Source organism: Heteronotia binoei, chromosome 6 (genome assembly GCF_032191835.1).
Source record: "Heteronotia binoei isolate CCM8104 ecotype False Entrance Well chromosome 6, APGP_CSIRO_Hbin_v1, whole genome shotgun sequence".
In the NCBI taxonomy this organism is placed as follows: domain Eukaryota; kingdom Metazoa; phylum Chordata; class Lepidosauria; order Squamata; family Gekkonidae; genus Heteronotia; species Heteronotia binoei.
The window spans coordinates 138966629-138987731 of record NC_083228.1 but is presented as its reverse complement, the minus strand read 5'-3'; the positions used below and the strand labels follow the sequence as shown (position 1 = coordinate 138987731).

At 52.5% G+C, this 21103-nt stretch overlaps 1 protein-coding gene across 1 annotated transcript in view; it reads right to left on the bottom strand.

Annotated features, from left to right (window-relative positions):
• The window catches only part of LOC132574468 (eukaryotic translation initiation factor 4E type 2-like), a 43794-nt gene extending 23116 nt beyond the window's left edge, over window positions 1–20678 (bottom strand). Inside the window, exons 1-3 of the mRNA XM_060242821.1 lie at window positions 20549–20678; window positions 9825–9977; window positions 8685–8821 (exon numbers count right to left, since the gene is read on the bottom strand). Coding sequence (XP_060098804.1) covers window positions 8685–8821; window positions 9825–9977; window positions 20549–20623 — 365 coding nt within the window. The 5' untranslated portion in view covers window positions 20624–20678. The remainder of the gene's footprint in view (window positions 1–8684; window positions 8822–9824; window positions 9978–20548) is intronic.
• Window positions 20679–21103: the final 425 nt, after the last annotated feature.

Below are 21103 nucleotides of genomic sequence, written 5' to 3'. Positions count from 1 at the left end.
CTTCCCCCTACCCCCTTCCGGGAGCTTGCGGCCCCTGCCCCTCTGCCACCCTCCCTCAGGCTCCCCTTGGAGCGGATGGGCAAAGGATCAATCCCGCCGCCCCAGGGGACCACTTCAGGGAAGGAGCAACAACACAAAACACCCCTCCCGCTTCCTCGCAAAACATACACACGCTACAAAGCACCGACTGGAACTAACCCTTCTGTCTGAACTCCCGTAGACAAAGAGGGATCGGAAAGGCCGATGCTGCAGGGCAGCCTGTGAACTTGCCGAGTGCTGCTGTTTGTTGGGACTCGGGCGTGTCTGCGTCTTTCCCGGCGCACAGCATCGCTGAAAACTCCTTGCCAGGGGAGGGAGGGGAAAACATGGGAGTGCCCCGTTGATGGATCTTGGCCTCGAGACTTTCCAGCCCTCCAAGGGGTGCCGAGTTGGAGCTAGAGAAGCATTTCTAAATTGTCCGTTCTGTCTCCATGCGTGCAGATGTAGGGGAACAGAAAGCTCAGGATGATTCAGGGAGTCACTCTGGTGTAATGGTGAAGTGTGCGGACTCTGATCTGGGAGAACTGAGTTTGATTCCCCACTCCTCCGCTCGCACCTGCTGGAATGGCCTTGGGTCAGCCATAGCTCTCGCAGGAGTTGTCCTTGAAAGGGCAGCTGTTGTGAGAGCTCTCTCAGCCCCACCCATAGGGTTGCCAATCCCCAGGTGGGGGCAGGAGATCCCCTGGTTTGGAGGCCCTCCCCCTGCTTCAGGGTTGTCAGAAAGCGGGGGGAAGGGAGGGAAATGTCTGCTGGGAACTCTGTTATTCCCTATGGAGATTTATTCCCATAGAAAATCATGGAGAATTGATCCGCGGGTATCTGGGGCTCTGTGGGGGCTGTTTTTTAGGGTAGAGGCACCAAATCTTCAGTATAGCATCTAGTGCCTCTCCCCAAAATACCTCCCAAGTTTCAAAAAGATTGGACCAAGGGGTCCAATTCTATGAGCCCCAAAAGAAGGTGCCCCTATCCTTCATTATTTCCTATGGAAGGAAGGCATTGAAAAGGTGTGCCGTCCCTTTAAATGTGATGGCCAGAACTCCCTTTGGAGTTCAATGATGCTTGTCACAGCCTTGATCTTGGCTCCACCCCCAATGTCTCCTGGCTCCACCCCCAAAGTCTCCTGGCTCCACCCCCAAAGTCCCCAGATATTTCTTGAATTGGACTTGGCAACCCTACCCACCCACCTCACAGGGTGTCTGTTGTGGGGGGGGGGGGGAGAAGATATAGGAGATTGTAACCGGCTCCGCCTCCTGTGGCGGCCATGTTGGGATGGCACCTACACCCCCCCTTTCAAAATGTCAAAGGTGTCCAGAGCCTCAGAAAGGGTGGGGGAATGGTGCATTATCACGTGGCGGAAACAGCAGGAGTCGGATCCGTTTTGCTAACGGCGCCACCTTCCCTCTGGAGGAAGGCGGAAAGCGCCTCTGCCGGTGGAACGGATCGATGGGACCGAAACCCAGCAAGCCCTCCCCCCAGCTGGACAAAGGCACTGCAAAGAGGGCCACGTGCCTCGCGTTAAAACCGACAGACCCTGAAGCTTTCTGCCTTGCGGTTCCCTGGGACTTTGTACGTGAACGCATTCTCCAGCCACCTGATAATGAAAATACAGACGAATGCTCTTCCCTGGAGTCCCCAGGGAATCAGGTGTCTCACTCCGCACGCTGGCATTGTAGGAAACGCCAATCCTGTCTGCGCACTGCCACTTCAAAGGATAATGAAGATTTACCTAACATGTTACACTGTTTTCTTTGCTTGGCTGTTTCCTATTTTGGACCAAATTGGCTCCATGTCTATCTCTGTCTGAAATTATGGGATATATTTTTTTTAAATGACAAATCCCTGAGGGATCCCAAACATAATGCCCTCTTGTCCCGGCAGCAAGGAAACGCGGAGTCACATTTATTTTTAGCGCTACACGTTCAACGGATTTGATTGCATTAGCATCGTCTTACTTTGTCATCTCGCTGTGCATATGCGCACGGCGCATTGGGGTGTTTGCGTCGCCGGGTATCCGCGCGCGGCGAATTGTGTTTGCGTTGCGGAGACGCTCCGCGGCCGTCGGCTCACGCAGCAAATCTGGCCGCCGCTTTCTGCTTCTTGAGAAAAAGCCCTCTGCAACCTCTCTTACGGCGGCTTCCTTCCTCGTTCTCCCACCTCTAGCTGACTGTAAGAACCAAACTAAATTTGACGGCAGCCATGACCCAATCCCAGGAGGGCTAAGGCCATTTTAGAAGCAGTTGAGGGCTCATGGCGGCTGTCAATTTTGCTCTAAGGCAGGGGTGGCCAACGGTAGCTGTGTTTTGCCTACAACTCCCATCAGACCCAGCCAGCATGGCCAGTGGCTAGGGCTGATGGGAGTTGTAGGCAAAAAACATCTGGAGAGCTACCGTTGGCCACCCCTGCTCTAAGGCCATGGCTGACCTCTGTTATCTTTTAACTACCTTACACAACCTAGCAGGCTGAGGTGACTTTATCTGTATCAACGTAAGAACTTAAACAGAAGTCATGTTGGATCAGGCCAATGGCTCATCCAGCCTGACACTCTGTGTCACACAGTACTTGCGGGGGGAGGGGAGAGGGTGGGCAACAGTGGGAGGGCTTCTAGTGTCCTGGCCCCACTGGTGGACCTCCTGATGGCACCTGAGTTTTTTGGCCACTGTATGACATAGAGTGTTGGACTGGATGGGCCATTGGCCTGATCCAACATGGCTTCTCCTATGTTCCTTTATCTGGGGCAGTGATGCTCTGTATTCTTGGTGCTTGAGGGGGGGCAGCAGTGGGAGGGCTTCTAGTGTCCTGGCCCCACTGGTGGACCTCCTGATGGCGCCTGGCTTTTTGGCCAGTGTCCAATACTCCATGCTGAAGAGCCTTGTGAGCAAACATTCTACTTTGTGAGCTACTGGCATTAAAGTTGTGGGCTACTACTTAACCACTACACCACACCAAACTGGCGCGGATGCTTATCTGGGAGAACCGGGTTCCCCACTCCTCCACTGGCAGCTGCTGGAATGGCCTAGGGTCAGCCATAACTCTCGTAGGATTGTCCTTGAAAGGACAGCTTCTGCGAGAGCTCTCTCAGCCCCACCTACCTCACGGGGTATCTGTTGTAGGAGGGGGAGAGGTAAAGGAGATTGTAAGCTGCTCTGAGACTCTGAGATCCAGAGCGAAGAGTGGGATATAAATCCAATATCATCATCATCATCTTCGATAATATTTATTCAAGAGCCTTTAGGACTGGAAAGGGGAAACAGACAGCAAGACAAAGTGTAGGTCCAGGTAAAATCTATTCCCGTGGCTCCAAATAAGGATTCCAGTGATTATAAAACACTGAGAAAGTTGTGCCAAAACCACCCGTTTTTGATTCTTCTCCTCCTCCTCCAGTTTGGTGTAGTGGTTAAGTGTGCGGACTCTTATCTGGGAGAACCGGGTTTGATTCCCCACTCCTCCACTTGCACCTGCTGGAATGGCCTTGGTTCAGCCACAGCTTTGGCAGAGGTTGTCCTTGAAAGGGCAGCTGCTGGGAGAGCCCTCAGCCCCACCCACCTCACAGGGTGCCTGTTGTGGTGGAGGAAGATAAAGAAGATTGTGAGCCGCTCTGAGACTCTTCGGAGTGGAGGGCGGGATATAAAGCCAATATCTTCATCTACCTCACAGGGTTTCTGTTGTGGGGGAGGAAGGGAAAGGAGATTGTGAGCCGCTCTGAGACTCTTTGGAGTAGAGGGCGGGATATAAATCCAATATCTTCATCTACCTCACAGGGTGTCTGTTGTGGGGGAGGAAGGGAAAGGAGATTGTGAGCCGCTCTGAGACTCTTTGGAGTAGAGGGCGGGATATAAATCCAATATCTTCATCTACCTCACAGGGTGTCTGTTGTGGGGGAGGAAGGAAAAGGAGATTGTGACCATTCTGAGACTCTTCGGAGTGGAGGGCGGGATATAAATCCAATATCTTCATCTACCTCACAGGGTTTCTGCTGTGGGGGGGGGAAGGTAAAGGAGATTGTGAGCCGCTCTGTGACTCTTCGGAGTGGAGGGCGGGATATAAAGCCAATATCTTCTTCTTCTTTGCATATTAGACCTCACACCCCTGTTGTAGCCAATCCTCCAAGAGCTGGAATGGCCTTGGGTTAGCCGTCGCTATCGCAGCTGCTGTGAGAGCCCTCTCCAGCCCCACCCACCTCACAGAGTGTCTGTCGTGGGGGAGGAAGGTAAAGCAGATTGTGAGCCGCTTTGAGACTCTTCGGAGTGGAGGGTGGGATATAAATCCAATATCATCATCTTCTTCTCCTCCTCCTCCTTCTAGAGCTAGAGGACCCTTTGGAGGTCAGTTCTTATGTTCTCCCAGCGTCTCTTCAGGGAGTCTTGGCTTCCTTCATTGAGAAATACAGCCAGGCATCCGCAGGGCGCGTGGGGAGAGGCCAGCCCGGCTCGGTGACCGAACGGGAAAACCCCCAGCCGCGCAAAGCTCTCCCTCCCCGCATCACTCATCTTTCCTCCCTCGTCTCGGGCTCGACGTTTGTCTCTCCGTGGCGTCGTGCGTGACTCCGACCTGCTTCTCCACTTAGAGTGCACTTAAGTGAAAAAGGGGGGTTTCAGCCCATCCTTCACCCCCGCTCTGAAAGCTCCCTCAACGCGCGGCCATCCTTCATCGCTTTTGCGGGAAAATAAAAGTCGTCCCAAATGGCCCAGCGTGGTAAACTAGAACGGTCTTCTTTAAAATACAGCTGTCTTTGCCGTGTACCAGAATCCTCCATTCTAGTTAAAGAGCTTCTGTCACCGGGGGCGGGGGATGGGGGGTCTGAGAGGATTTAATATGCGGCATTTATTATGATTAGAAATCATTTGTACAGCGCTGTAAATTTACATAGCGCCTTCCCCGAGAACGTTTATCAATCGAATGGGTCCATAAATCCCTGTTAGCGTCCGTGTTTTATTTCCCTGGGAATGGCAGGCCCCTCAAAAAGGCGCTCCCCTTCCCGCCACCTTGGCACTGATAAGGGAGGAAAACGGATAACCTTTTCTCAGCCTTCCAAGCGCTCCTTCATTTTGGTGTAGCGGACTCTGATCTGGGAGAACCGGGTTTGATTCCCCACTCCTCCACTTGCAGCTGCTGGAAAGGCCTTGCGTCAGCCATAGCTCTGGCAGGAGTTGCCCTTGAAAGGGCAGCTTCTGTCAGAGCTCTCTCGGCCCCACCCACCTCACAGGGTGTCTGTTGCGGGGGAAGGAGATAAAGGAGATTGTAAGCCGCTCTTAGTCTCTGATTCAGAGAGAAGGGCGGGGTATAAATCTGCAGTCTTCTTCTTCTGCCTTTGGAGATCAGGGTTGGTTCAATGGTTCGAGAGCTGCATTCTGGGGAAATCAGAATGCTTACTGGGGAGAAGAGGCATGGGAACCCACGTGATAAGATCTATGGTGGCCCCCACCTGATGGAACAGCCTCCCCGACTAAGTTAAGAGGACTCCCGCTCCCCTGGTTTTTCACAAATGATGCAAAACTGAATTATTCAAGAGAGCTTTGTTTGCGCAGGTTAAAGGGGACTGCACTGCAGCGAAATGGTCAGAACGTGGAATTGGCAAAGAGAAGAAGAAGAAGAAGAAGAAGAAGAAGAAGAAGAAGAAGAAGAAGAAGAAGAAGAAGAAGAAGAAGAAGAAGAAGAAGAAGAAGAAGAAGAAGAAGAAGAAGAAGAAGAAATGATGATATTGGATTTAAATCCCATCCTATACTCTGAATCTCAGAGCGGCTCACAATCTCCTTTACCTTCCCCTCCACAACAGACACCCTGTGAGGTGGGTGGGGTGAGAGAGCTCTTACAGCAGCTACGAGAGCGATGGCTGACCCAAGGCCATCCCAGCAGCTGCAAGAGGAGGAGTGGGGGAATCAAACCCCGTTCTCCCAGATAAGAGTCCGCGCGCTTCACCGCTACACCAAACTGGGAGAGGGATCATGACCGTTACGATCACACTCCAGACTGAGTAGCTTCTATGCCCACTTCACGTATAGCACTTAAAAGCTCCTGCTTTGTTTCAGCTCTGTTGACAGTACCTGACCTACTCCGGGGTGGCCAAACTACAGCTCAGGAGCCCTACGTGGCTCCTTCACACATATCGTGTGGCTCTCGAAATTCCCCCACCCACCCCATTGGCTGGCTTGGAGAATGCCTCTGAAGTTAAAGTTGCTTTCTTTCTTTCCGCCTCTCCCCTTCTCCCTTTCCATCTGTTTTCCTTCCTTCCTTCCTCTTGCCGATGTTCATGTCTTGCAGCTCTCAAACATCTGACGTTTATTCTATGTGGCTCTTACGTCCAACAAGTTTGGCCACCCCTGACCTACACTATGGAGCCTCGGTGAGAAAAGCAGACTATAAATAACCAAGTAGGCTTCCCAACCCCCCCGCCCTGCCGGGGGACCCCTGGATTAGCAGCTTTTTCTCCTGATCTCCAAAAACGTGGAAGCGGGAGGGGGGGGGGAAACGGCGCGGCCTCCCTTCGCGAGGTGCATGCTGGGACTCGTAGTCCTTGTGTCCTCTCCGGCTGCTACTGGCGTCTCCTCGGGGAGTCTGGCCAGCGGAGGGGGGGGGGTGAGCTCCGCCCCCAAAGGACCATGTGCGTTTCTACCTCCGGAGGCTTCAGTCGCTGATTGAAAGGCTTCCTCTTGGGATGGGGTGTCTGTGTTACTTTGAAGAAGTTGGCAGCAACTCGTGAGTAGAGAGGCCAATCCCCCTTCAGTGTTGCCAGAAATGGGGGGGGGGGAGGAAGTCTGCTGAGCACTTCATTATTCTCTATGTGGAGATGGATTCTTATAGGGTATAATGGGGAATTGATCTGGAGGTTTTGGGGGCTCTGGGGGCGCTGTTTTTTGAGGTAGAGGCACCAAATTTTCAGTATAGTATCTAGTGACTCTCCCCAAAGTATCCTCCAAGTTTCAAAACGATTGGACCATGGGGTCCAATTCTATGAGCCCCAAAAGAAGGTGCCCCTATCCTTCATTATTTCCTATGGAAGGAAGACATTTAAAAAGGTGTGCGGTCCCTTTAAATGTGATGGCCAGAACTCCCTTGGAATTCAATTATGCTTGCCACACCCTTTTTCCTGGCTCCGCCCCGATGTCTCCTGGCTCCACCCCCAAAGTCTCCTGGCTCCACCCCCAAAGTCCCCAGATATTTCTTGAATTGGACTTGGCAACCCTATAACCAAGTAACAATAAAATAATAACCGCGCAGGCTGAACGCGCTCAACTCCCTCCCGGAATCTTCTACAGCACACAAGATCCCCCCCACAAGTGAGAGTTTCCTCTGCAGATGCAGGAAACGCAGCCCCCCCCCCAAAAAAAGGTAAAAGTTTGAAAACCGCTGGAACAGGCCGCTGATGGCAAGCAAGAAGCGGGTTCTCACACTCTGGATGACACAACCTGCGGCAAAGCCGCCCCGAGAGGTCTTGGAAAGGCCTCAACTAGGCCTCGCGGGGCTGTAAGCGCTAAAGTGCCAGCACACGCAAAAACGAACATATGAACATATAGAACCACAGAGTTGGAAGGGACCTCCAGGGTCATCTAGTCCAACCTCCTGCACAAGGCAGGAAACTCACAAACACCTCCCCCTAAATTCACAGGATCCTCATTGCTGTCAGATGGCCATCTAACCTCCTTAATAACCTCCACTGCACCTACACTGGCTGCCATCTTCTGTTCCACCCTACCATCATAGAATCCTAGAGTTGGAAGGGACCTCCAGGGACATCTAGTCCAACCCCCTGCACAATGCAGGAAACTCACAAACACCTCCCCCCTAAATTCACAGGATCTTCACTGCTGTCAGATGGCCATCTAGCCTCTGTTTAGAAACCTCCAAGGAAGGAGAGCCCACCACCTCCCGAGGAAGCCTGTTCCACTGAGGAACCACTCTAACCGTCAGGAAGTTCTTCCTAATGTTGAGCCAGAAACTCATTTGATTTAATTTCAACCCATCGGTTCTGGTCCTACCTTCTGAGGCCACAGAAAACAATTCCACACCATTCTCTAGATGACAGCCCTTCAAGTACTTGAAGATGGTGATCATATCTCAGCTGCCTCGTCTCCAGGCTAAACATGCCCAGCTCCTACAACCTTTCCTCATAGGACTTGGTCTCCAGACCCCTCACCATCTTCGTCGTCCTCCTCTGGACCCGTTCCAGCTTGTCTCTATCCTTCTTAGCTCAACACAATACTCCAGCTGAGGTCTTACTAGAGCAGAGTAAAGCGATACCATCACTTTATGTGATCTGGACACTAGACTTCTGTTGTTACAGCCCAAAATTGTATTTGCCTTTTTAGCAACCATACGAAGCTGCCTTCTAGTGAATCAGACCCTCAGTCCTTCAAAGTCAGTATTGTCTACTCAGTCTTGTCTACTCAGACTGGCAGCAGCACTCCAGGGTCACCAGCTGAGGTTTCTCACGCCTACTTGCCTGGACCCTTTTTAGCTGGAGATGCCGGGGATTGAACCTGGGACCTTCTGCTTCCCAAGCAGTTGCTCTACCACTGAGCCACCGTCCCTCCCACTTGGGTGGTGAGCATCGCTTCTGTTCTGAGCCACGCCCTGTGCTGGTACAGCAAAATCAAACGTATCGCGGCTCTGTCTCCCCTTCCCACCCCCGTGCCGCCTGCTGCACGTACTTGATGCTGTCGGTGTGCGTTTTGTACTCCATGATGGTGTTGGGGGGCAGGTTCAGCACGCGCCGTAACGTGTCCCGTATCCGGGCCGTGGTCGCCTGGTCGCTGGCGGTCTTGTTCCAGATGGAGATGATATCCTCCTGCGGGATGGCCAACGGAAGGTCAGTAAGCGAAAAAGAAGACACTGGATTTATATCCCGCCCTCCACTCCGAATCTCAGAGTGGTTTACATTCTCCTTTACCTTCCTCCCCCCACGACAGACACCCTGTGAGGTGGGTGGAGCTGAGAGAGCTCTGACAGAAGCTGCCCTTTCAAGGACAACTCCTGCGAAAGCTAGGGCTGACCCAAGGCCATCCCAGCAGCCGCAAGAGGGAGGAGTGGGTAATCAAACCCAGTTCTCTAAGATAAGAGTCCGCACACTTAATCACTGCACTAAACTGGCTCTGCACATTAGGCTGCGCACCCCCTGACGTAGTCAATCCTCCTGGAGCTTACAGAAGGCCCTGTACTAAGAGCCCTGTCAGGAATTCTAGCAGGACCTCCTTTGCATATTAGGCCACACACCCCTGATGTAGTCAATCCTCCTGGAGCTTACAGAAGGCCCTGTACTAAGAGCCCTGTAAGCTCTTGGAGGATTGGCTATATCAGGGGGGCGTGGCCTAATATGCAGAGGAGCACCTGCTAGAAAAAGAGCCCTGTTTATATCCCACCCTCCACTCCAAATCTCAGAGTCTCAGAGCCGCTCACTATCTCCTTTATCTTCTCCCCCCCACAACAGACACCCTGTGAGATGGGTGGGGCTGAGAGAGCTCTCCCAGAAGCTGCCCTTTCAAGGACAACTCCTGCGAAAGCTAGGGCTGATCCAAGGCCATTCCAGCAGCCGCAAGAGGGAGGAGTGGGGAATCAAACCCAGTCCTCTCAGATAAGAGCCCGTGCACTTCACCACTGCACCAAACTGGCTCTGCACATTAGGCCACGCCCCCCCCCGATGTAGCCAATCCTCCCGGAGCTTACAGAAGGCCCTGTACGAATCCTCTTGGAGGATTGTCTACATCGGGGGGGGGGGGGGCGTGGCGTATATGTGGGAGGCTGCAGCACCCAAGCCCCACTGAGCTGGCCCCGGGATTCCTGGGAAGGCTCACCTGGAAACGGACGGAGACGACCGCCCCGCAGATTTCTTCCCCCACCATGAACTGTTCCCCCAGCATGGCTAAGATGAGGTTCTCCCAGCAGCGAGAGGCTAAGCCCTTCCGGAGGCGGATGATCCACTTGCCGCCGTTCTTGTTGGCGTCGTCCTGCCAAGAAGGGAAATGGAAGAGCTGGAAACTCCGGTCCTCCGAAAGAGGACTGGCGGATTTATACCGCGTCCTTCCCTCCGAATCAGAGACTCAGGGCGGCTGGCGATCTCCTAGACCTCCTCCCCCCACGACAGACACCCTGTGAGGTGGGTGGGGTTGAGAGAGCGCTGACAGAAGCTGCCCTTTCAAGGACAACCTCCGCCAGAGCTGTGGCTGACCCAAGGCCATTCCAGCAGCTGCGAGGAGTGGGGAGTCAAACCCGGTTCTCCCAGAGAAGAGTCTGTGCACTTCGCCACGACACCAAACTGGCTCTCACTACACCAAACTGTGAAAAGAGGCACAGTTTGGGATTGAACACACGAAGCTGCTCTTTGCCCAGTCGGAGCCTTAGGTCTATGTCAGGGTCAGTGTGGCCTGCAGTTCTCCAGGGCCTCGTTCAGAGGACTTTCCCATATCTTATTACTTGGGTTTTGGCCACTGAGTGACACAGAGTGTTGGATTGGATGGGCCACTGGTCTGATCCGATATGGCTTCTCTTACAGGGTTGCCCAGTTCAATTCAAGGAAAAGAAGACGACTGCAGATTTATACCTGTTGTAGATTTATTCCCCAGCCCTTCGAATCAGAGATTCAGGGCGGCTGGCAACCTCCTATATCTTCTCCACCCCACAAGAGACACCCTGTGAGCTGGGTGGGGCTGAGAGAGCTCTTGCAGCAGCTGCCCTTTCAAGGACAACCTCTGCAAGAGCTCTGGCTGACCCAAGGCCATTCCAGTAGCTGCAAGTGGAGGAGTGGGGAATCAAACCCGGTTCTCCCAGATAAGAGAGCTATGGCTGACCCAAGGCCATTCCAGCAGCTGCAAGTGGAGGAGTGGGGAATCAAACCCGGTTCTCCCAGATAAGAGAGCTATGGCTGACCCAAGGCCATTCCAGCAGCTGCAAGTGGAGGAGTGGGGAATCAAACCCTGTTCTCCTAGATAAGAGAGCTCTGGCTGACCCAAGGCCATTCCAGCAGCTGCAAGTGGAGGAGTGGGGAATCAAACCCGGTTCTCCCAGATAAGAGAGCTCTGGCTGACCCAAGGCCATTCCAGCAGCTGCAAGTGCAGGAGTAGGGAATCAAACCCGGTTCTCCCAGAGAAGAGTCTGCGCGCTTCACTGCTATACCAAACTGGCTCTGGGGGGCTTTGTCTTCATCCTAAAAGCAGGGTTGCTTTTGTAGCAGTCTAAGTTTTACAAGAACAAAGTCTGACTCCAGCAGCGCCTTTAAGACCAACGAAGTTTTACTCAAGGTATAGGATTTTGCGGGGGTGGGGTCTGTGTGTTTACACAGAACTCCTTTGAATATTAGGCCACACACCCCAGATGTAGCCAATCCTCCGGGAGCTTACAGTAGGCCCTGGGCTAAGACTCCTGTAAGCTCTTGGAGGATTGGCTACATCAGGGGGGAGTGGCTTCATATGCAAAGGAGCCCCTGCTAGAATTCCACCCCAGACTCCGACACCCCTGGTCTAAGGTACGCAGCACTCATTTGTAACATTCAAGCCAATCTGGGGAACGGGTGATGCTTTAAAGAACAGATACCTCTTGGAAGCATATTTCAGAGGGTAGCTGTGTCCATCAGCAGGAGATTCAAGTCCCGCGGCACCTTTGAAGGCAGGGCAGGAAGGAAACGAGATGAAGAGAGCATTTTTTTCTATAGCAGGAACTCCTTTGCATATTAGGCCGCCCTCCCCCCCCCGATGTAGCCAATCCTCCAAGAGCTTACAGTAGGCCCTGTAAGAAGAGCCCTGTAAGCTTTTGGAGGATTGGCTACATGAGGGGCGTGTGGCCTAATATGCAAAGGAGTTCCTGCTACCAAAAAAAGCCCCGGTGTTTCTTATGTGACAGTCTGGCACTTCTTAAAAATATGCATTTATTTTGATTTTATTTATTTACATTAGACTTTTATCCCACCCTCTCCGCCAGCGGACTCAAGGGCGGCTTACAACAGTCGTTTACACGATTTAAAGCAGTAAGTCCATAAAATCTATAAAACATTAATACAATTAAAATGTAAGAACTATTCCACGGTGCTGAGCCATTACTATGTTGGCGGTTCTGCTTTTCAGACGGCTGGTCACCGGGAACTCTAGCTGATGTCACGTGGCAGCTCTCTCTCAGTTTAAGCATCGAAGGCCTGTATTTATTATTATTATTATTTATTATTTATTTCATTTATATCCCGCCCTCCCCCACCACGGCAGGCTCAGGGCGGCTAACAACATTCTACAATCATACAATAACAAGTAAAACCTTAAAATTACAATATAGAGCAATAAAACATTAAAATATTAACTTAAAACCAATCCAGTAATACAGTTGTGATGCGGTATAGATCTTTAGACCGCATTGGCGGACCCTTGGTTACCGTTTTTTCTAGCAGTCCGAGTATGCTAATTTAAAAAGGGTGGTCTTGCAGGCCCTGCGGAACTGTTCAAGGTTCCGCAGGGCCCGCACCTCCTCTGGGAGTCGGTTCCACAGGGTAGGGGCCGCGATCGAAAAGGCCCGTGCTCTGGTACTCTGATATTTAATTTCCTTCGGCCCAGGGGCAGTCATTAGGTTTTTCCCGGTTGACCTCAGTGCTCTCTGGGGTTCGTATGGGGAAAGACGGTCCCTCAGGTAGACAGGTCCTCGGCCATATAAGGCTTTAAAGGTAACGACCAACACTTTGTACTGGACCCGGTATATAATCGGCAGCCAGTGCAGTTCACGTAGCCCCGGCTGTATATGTTCCCGTTTTGGGAGTCCCAACAACAGCCTGGCCGCCGCGTTCTGCACTAGCTGCAATCTCCGGGTCCGGCACAGAGGTAGCCCCAAGTAGAGGGCATTACAGTAGTCTAGTCTTGAGGTGACCGTTGCGAGGTCCCGGCGCTCAAGGAAAGGGGCCAGCTGCCTTGCCCGCTTCAGATGGAAGAATGCTGACTTGGCAGTGGCTGCTATCTGGGCCTCCATCGATAGTGAAGGCTCCAGTAAAACACCCAGACTCTTTACCTGGTGCGCTGCTTTCAATGGCGCACCATCAAAGGTCGGGAGAGCTATTTCCCTTCCCAGAGCGCCGCGACCCACGCAAAGGACCTCTGTCTTCGCTGGGTTCAGTTTCAGCCCACTCAGCCTGAGCCATGTCGCAACAGCCTGTAATGCCCGGTCGAGGTTCCCTGGGGCGGAGTCGGGCCAGCCATCCATTAGTAGATAGAGCTGGGTGTCATCTGCATATTGATGGCAACCCAGCCCAAACCGCCGGGCAATCTGGGCAAGGGGGCGCATATAGATGTTAAACAACATTGGGGAGAGCACTGCTCCCTGAGGCACCCCACAATCCAGTGTGCGCCTCCGGGACCGCTCGCTCCCGATAGCCACCCTCTGTCCCCGACCCAGGAGAAAGGAGGAAAGCCACTGCAAGGCCGACCTCTCAACCCCAATGTCGGCGAGGCGGCGCGTCAGTAACCGATGGTCGACTGTATCAAATGCAGCCGACAGGTCTAACAACATCAGTACCGCAACGCCGCCCCGATCCAGTTGCCGTTGGAGGTCATCCACTAAGGCGACCAGCACCGTCTCCGTCCCATGGCCCGGCCGGAAACCAGACTGACATGGGTCTAGGACAGAAGCGTCATCCAGAAACCCCTGTAGCTGCTGCGCCACGGCCCTCTCAATAATTTTACCTAAAAACGGTAAATTGGACACCGGCCGGTAATTCGCCAATTCAGCCGGGTCTGCTGTAACTTTTTTCAGGAGAGGGCGGACAAAAGCCTCTTTCAGAGGTGTTGGAAAATGCCCCTCTAAAAGGGATCTATTTATGATGTCCCGTAAAGGACATCTAAGCTCCCCTTGGCAGGATTTAATCAGCCAAGAGGGGCAAGGGTCCAGATCACATGTTGTCGGGCGAGCAGCAGAGAGGATTCTGTCGACTTCCTCCAGGCTGAGTGGGTCGAAGTGGTCCAGCACTAAACCCGAAGACAGGCACGGAGCCTCAATTTCACTCACTGTATCTAATGTGGTAGGCAGGTCTTGGCGGAGCAGCGAGATTTTATCTGCAAAATATTTCGCAAATGCCTCGCAGCCTATTTCTAATTCTCTAACATTTGGTTTGCCTTGTGGCAGCGTTGTAAGATCCCCAATTATTCTAAATAATTGTGCTGGGCGCGAATTTGCAGATGCAATCTTGGTTGCAAAGTAATCTTTCTTTGCAGCCTTGACTGCCATCTCATAAGACTTCATAAACGTTCTATAGGATGTTCTCGTTGCTTCGTCCCGAGTATGCCTCCATTGCCTCTCTAGTCGTCTGAGCCCTTGTTTCAGCTGGCGCAACTCCAAGGTGTACCATGGAGCCAGCTTCATACGAGGGCGCAGAGGGCGCCGGGGTGCAATTTCGTCGATAGCCCTGGACAGCTGGCCCTGCCATATTTCCACCAGGTCATCGAGGGAATTGCCAGTGGGCCAGGGATCCCTCAGGGCCGTTTGGAACCGTTCCGGGTCCATCAGGCCCCGAGGGCGAGCCAAAATAGGCTCTCCGCCCATACAGGGTTGGGGCGGCATCCCCACACGGGCCTTAAGGGCTAGGTGATCCGACCATGGTACCGCTTCTACGGCGATATCGTTCACCAAAATCCCGGCTGCAAAGATCAGGTCTAATGTGTGCCCGGCCTGATGCGTGGGAGTCGTGACAAATTGAGAGAGTCCCAGTGTCGCCATGGACGACACTAGGTCCATCGCCTGAATGGAGGCCGTGTCGTCGGCATGGACGTTGAAGTCACCCAGGACCATAAGCCTCGGGTACTCCAACGCCCAGCCCGCCACTGCCTCCAATAGTAATGGTAAGGCGTTAGCTGGCGCGTTGGGCGGACGGTACACCAGCCAAACTGCCAACCCCTCTCCGACATCCCATGCCAGACCGGTGCATTCAATCCCGTCAATCTTTGGGTCCGGGAGAGCCCGAAAGGAGTAATCCTCCCGTATGAGTAATGCTACCCCTCCCCCCCGCCCGCTCATCCGTGATTGGTGAAAGACCGAGTATCCTGGGGGGGGACATCTGGGAGAGAGCTACTGTCTCCCCGTCCCTCACCCAGGTCTCGGTCACGCAAGCCAGGTCCATGTTCTGCCGTAGCAGGAACTCCCTAAGGGTTGCGGTCTTATTATTTATGGACCTGGCATTACATAACACCAATGACAGAGGCGAGCATTTCCTCTTGGTCCCACTACCTGCTACCATTGGGATGGGAAGTAGACTGGAAGGTGGCCGAGCGCCATTTTGTCTCTGTCTCCTTCCCTTATATTTCTGTCTATTCCCACCGTCATATCTTCCCCTCCCCAGGAGCACTGGAATCTCCTGGCCGAGCATCTGCACCAACCCAAGATGAACCCAAGGTAAACTCGCCGGTATCACTCCCCGATTTGTTTGCACCTGCCGTTCAATTTACCCTCCTCACCATAGCCCCTCCGGTTCCCGGCTAGTAAACCCACTACTCATGTCTTAAATTAATTAATTTAGTTAACCCTCCCAATCTACCTTACAACCAATTAGTTTGAGTTCATATGCATTCATTAGTTCCTAAACTTATTAATAAATAATCCCTCCCACCCCCATCCTAATTAATAAACTAAGAATTTTTTTTTTTTAAGTCTAAATATTAAGTCAATCGCTAATTGATTGGTAAAATAATCAATAATTAATTAACAATAATAATAGGTACTGGTGAGCTAATTTTGGCTCTGTGATTTTCAGTCCATGTACTACTAATCAGGGCTTTTTTTGTAGCAGGAACTCCTTTGCATATTAGGCCACACACACACACCCCCCGATGCAGCTAACCCTCCTGGAGCTTGCAGTAGGCCCTGTACTAAGAGCCCTGTCAGCTCTTGGGGGATTGGCTGCATCAGGGGTGTGTGGCCTAATACGTAAAGGAGCTCCTGCTAGAATTCCACCCCTGCCTTTGCATATTAGGCCACACCTCCCTGTTGTAGCCAATCCTCCTGGAGCTGACAGCAGGCCCTGTACTAATAGCCCTGTAAGCTCTTGGGGGATTGGCTGCATCAGGGGTGTGTGGCCTAATACATAAAGGAGCTCCTGCTAGAATTCCACCCCTGCCTTTGCATATTAGGCCACACCTCCCTGATGTAGCCAATCCTCCTGGAGCTTACAGCAGGCCCTGTACTAAGAGCCCTGTCAGCTCTTGGAGGATTGGCTGCATCAGGGGTGTGTGGCCTAATACGTAAAGGAGCTCCTGCTAGAATTCCACCCCTGCCTTTGCATATTAGGCCACACCTCCCTGTTGCAGCCAATCCTCCTGGAGCTTACAGCAGGCCCTGTACTAAGAGCCCTGTCAGCTCTTGGAGGATTGGCTGCATCAGGGGTGTGTGGCCTAATACGTAAAGGAGCTCCTGCTAGAATTCCACCCCTGCCTTTGCATATTAGGCCACACCTCCCTGTTGCAGCCAATCCTCCTGGAGCTTACAGCAAGCCCTGTACTAAGAGCCCTGTCAGCTCTCGGGGGATTGGCTGCATCAGGGGTGTGTGGCCTAATACGTAAAGGAGCTCCTGCTAGAATTCCACCCCTGCCTTTGCATATTAGGCCACACCTCCCTGTTGTAGCCAATCCTCCTGGAGCTGACAGCAGGCCCTGTACGAAGAGCCTTGTAAGCTCTCGGAGGATTGGCTCCATCAGGGGTGTGTGGTCTAATATGCAAAGGAGATCTTGCTCCTAAAAAACGCCCTGGGCTTTTGGGTGCACGTGCACTTCTTCAGATACGCTGACACGGAAGTCACTAGTCCACACGTACAGGCAGGGAGTGAGCAGCAGATCAGCAATCAGCGCTTGATGGGGAGCAAACACCAAGCTGGCAGCGTCCCTGCACGCGGAAGTTTATACCTTGAATAAAACTTTGTCGGCAAAGGTGCCGCTGGACTCAACCTTTTGTTCTGAAAGTTGCAGCCCAGTAGCACCTTTAAGACCAACCAAGTTTTATTCAGAATGGAAGCTTTTCTGCACATGCACACTGCGTCAGACAATGAAATTATTACTATTATTTATATTTGATGAATCACCCTATCCCGGCTCGTGCCAGGCTCTGGGCGATGTACAACATTAAATATATACATATTATCAGGGGTGGCCAGTGGTAGCTCTCCGGATGTTTTTTTTGCCTCCAACTCCCATCAGCCCCAGCCATTGGCCATGCTGGTTGGGGCTGATGGGAGTTGGAGGCAAAAAAAACATCTGGAGAGCTACCATTGGCCAACCCGATATATATTGTCACGATCCTGGGCCTAGCGAGGCCTGCAGGCCCCAGGGAAGCCTGCCTAGGAGTACTGGGAAGAGCCTACATTTCCCAGGATCCCCTCTATCCCTCTGATTGGGTGGCAAGGGTTTTGGAGGGAACTGGCCCAGAGAGGGGTGGGGTCTGGGAGGAGGAGATAAAAGGGCCAAGCCCAGGAAGGGGGTGTTCTTTTCCTAGGAGGCAGAGCTGAGGAAGAGCTGCTGCCAGGAAGAGACCCCCGCCCTGTGAGGAAGGGTGAGTAGACCCAGGTCTGACTGGCAGTTTAGGGACTGTATGGATAGACAAGTTAGGGCATTTAGTTATTTTTCCCTTCACCCCTTTTACTGTTTTATGCACCTTGTTTGTTAAATTGCATTGACCTTTTAAATAAACCTTTTTTCCCCTTGTTGTTCACTCTGCCCGGTCCTCACGCCCATTATTTGGCCTAAGCTAAGGGAGGCCTGAATAAGGTTGCCAAGTCCAACTCAAGAAATATCTGGGGACTTTGGGGGTGGAGCTAGGAGACTTTGGGGGTGGAGCCAGGAGCAAGGGCGTGACAAGCACAGTTGAACTCCGAAGGGAGTTCTGGCCATCACATTGAAAGGGACCGCGCACCTTTTCAATGCCTTCCTTACATAGGAAATAATGGGGGATAGGGGCACCTTCTTTGGGGGCTCATATTATTGGACCCCCTGGTCTAATCTTTTTGAAACTTGGGGAGTGTTTTGAGGAGAGGCACGGGATGCTAAGCTGAACGTTTGGTGCCTTTACCTCAAAAAACAGACCCTCTGGAGTCCCAGATACCCACAGATCAATTCTCCATTATACCCTATGGGAATCGATCTCCACAGGGTATAATGGAGTGCCAAGCAGACATTCCCTCCCCCCCCCTTTCTGATGACTCCGAAGCCGGGGGGGGGGGAGGGCCTCCAAACCGGGGTATCCCCAGCTCCCACCTGGGGATTGGCAACCCTAGGCCTGAAGGGCTTGGGAGGGGACTCCGGGCCTTCTCGAGGGAGACCCTTCACCCAGAGTGCTGGCAGCAACTGGTAAGACCCCCCTGAGTCATTACATAAAATCAGTTACATTAAAAAATTACAAACCCTGATGGTGTCTTTAGAGTGCTCTAATTCAGGCATTACATCCCATCAGGGGTGGGGGGATCCCCCCAAGAGGGGGTGGGGAGGAAAAGATGCCAGAACGGCAACTGTCGCTTTCCTTATGCAAAGGCTTATGAACATACGAAGCTGCCTTCTACTGAATCAGACCCTCAAAGGTCCATCAAAGTCAGTCTTGTCTACTCAGACTGGCAGCGGCTCTCCAGGGTCTCCAGCTGAAGTTTTTCACAACTATTTGCCTGGACCCTTTTTTAGTGGAGATGCCGGGGATTGAACGTGGGACCTTCTGCTTACCGAGCAGATGCTCTACCACTTAGCCACAGTCCCTCCCCATCTTGGCGGAACATCTCTGCCTTGCAGGCCCCGCGAAACTGCGAAAGATCCCGCAGGGCCCCGATGTCTTCCGGCAGAACGTTCCACCAAGTCGGGGCCAGGACTGAAAAAGCCCTGGGCCTTGCTGAGGACAGCCGGACCTCTTTCGGGCCAAGGATCACCAGCAGATTTCGACCGGTGGAGGACAACGGCCTTCCAGCGACATAGCGGAGGAGGCAGTCCCGTAGATACGTCGGTCCCAGACCACTCAAGGGTACAGTGGAGTTACGTATAGCTGGCGGGGATGCAAAATTCTCTGCCGAAATTCCGACTTGGTACCGTTTTGCATGCTTAACCACAGCCCACCAGCTATACGGAACTGCTCCCCGTACCCCGTTTCGTTGTCCGACGAAGTGGGCGTGCGCGCGCAAGCTTCCGTTCTGAATAAAATGCTCGCCTTGAAGGTGCTACCGAGCTCCAGCTTTGCTCCGCTGCTTCAGACTAACCCGGTCGCCCACTCGGATCTTTGTCCTGACATTTTACAGCAAAGAGATCCCCTTCTTTCAGTTAACAGCGCTGAAGGATCTGCTACTTTGGAGGGCTCTCTAAAGGTTACGGGATCCTAATAATAATAATAATAATAAACTTTTATTTATATCCCGCACTTCCCGCCGGAGCAGGCTCAGGGCGGCTAACGTGACATGGTATACCATGATTTATAAAACAATTTTAAAATACAATTAATACATACAGTTAAAACAGTTACATTAAATTACAGCTAAAATTAAGTTAAGGTGCTATATTCAGTTGACGTATTGCGATGGCGAGGTATCGCTTTCAGGGTTCCTCATATGCTTGCAGAAAGAGAGTGGTTTTGCAAGCCCTGCGGAATTGATTAAAGTCCCGCAGGGCTCGCACTTCCTCCGGCAATTGGTTCCACCAGTGGGGGGCCATTACAGAAAAGGCCTGCTCTCTTGTTACTCTTAGTTCGGCCTCTTTTGGTCCAGGGATCCTTAGAAGGCTCTGAGAACTAGATCTTAGTGCTCTCTGGGGAACGTGTGGGGAGAGGCGGTCCCTAAGGTAGGCAGGGCCTCGGCCATATAGGGCTTTAAAGGTGATAACCAGCACCTTATAGCGAACTCGGAATATAATTGGAAGCCAGTGCAGTTCCTTCAGCCCAGGCCGCACACATTCCCACCGAGGTAGTCCCAGTAGCAGCCTGGCCGCAGCATTCTGCACTAGCTGCAACTTCCGAGTTCGGCACAAGGGCAGCCCCATGTAGAGGGCATTACAGTAGTCTAGTCTCGAGGTGACCGAGACTACAGACTACAGTAGAAAATGGCCTAGCCAAAGCTGCAGCACAAACCACTTTTAGTCGTTCTTCGTATTACGAGAGCCAGGGTGTTATAGTGGGGAGAGCGTCAGGCGATAACCTAGGAGACCCAGGTTCGAATTCACCCTCCATTATGCCCCGCCCTTCACTCTGAATCTGAGTCTCAGGGCAGCTTACTGTTTCCTTTACTTTCCTTCCCCACAACAGACACCCTGTGCGGTGGGTGGGGCTGAGAGAGCTCTTACAGGAGCTGCCCTTTCAAGGGCAACTCCTACGAAAGCTATGGCTGACCCGAGGCCGCTCCAGCAGCTGCAAGTGGAGGAGTGGGGAATCAAACCCGGTTCTCTCAGATAAGAGTCCGGCACACTTGACCGCTACACCAAATTGGACCTCGGTAACAAAGACGCAGCAATTTAAACCCAGCTTCCAATCCCAATGCTATTCCGCCCTGGAAAATTGACCCGTGGGCTAGAAACCCAGACAAGCCACCCTCTCCGAGCGGATGCCAACTCACCTCCCACATGGGTTTGATCCCTTCTTTGAAAAGATGGAAGTCGCTGTGACCCGTCAGGTCCCCAGGGCGGACCATGTGACTGTAAAACCTCCAGAACTGCTCCACCTGGAAGAGCAACCACAGCGTCAGGCGGATCTTATCTTTGGAACTCTCTGTCTGGGGCACTGATGCTCTGTCTTCTTGGTGCTTGGGAGGGGCAACAGTGGGAGGGCTTCTAGCTCCACTGGTGGACCTCCTGATGGCTCCTGGTTTTTTTGGCCATTGTGTGACACAAAGTGTTGGACTGGATGGGCCATTGGCCTGATCCAACATGGCTCCTCTTATGTTCTCATGTCTTGGGCAGTGATGCTCTGTATTCTTGGTGCTTGGCAGGGGGCAACAGTGGGAGGGCTTCTAGTGTCCTGGCCCTACTGGTGGACTGCCTGATACCACCTGGGGTTTTTTGGCCACTGTGTGACACGGAGTGTTGGACAGGATGGGCCTTTGGCCTGATCCAATGTGGGTCCTCTGATGTTCTTATGTCTGGGGCAGTGATGCTCTGTATTCTTGGTGCTT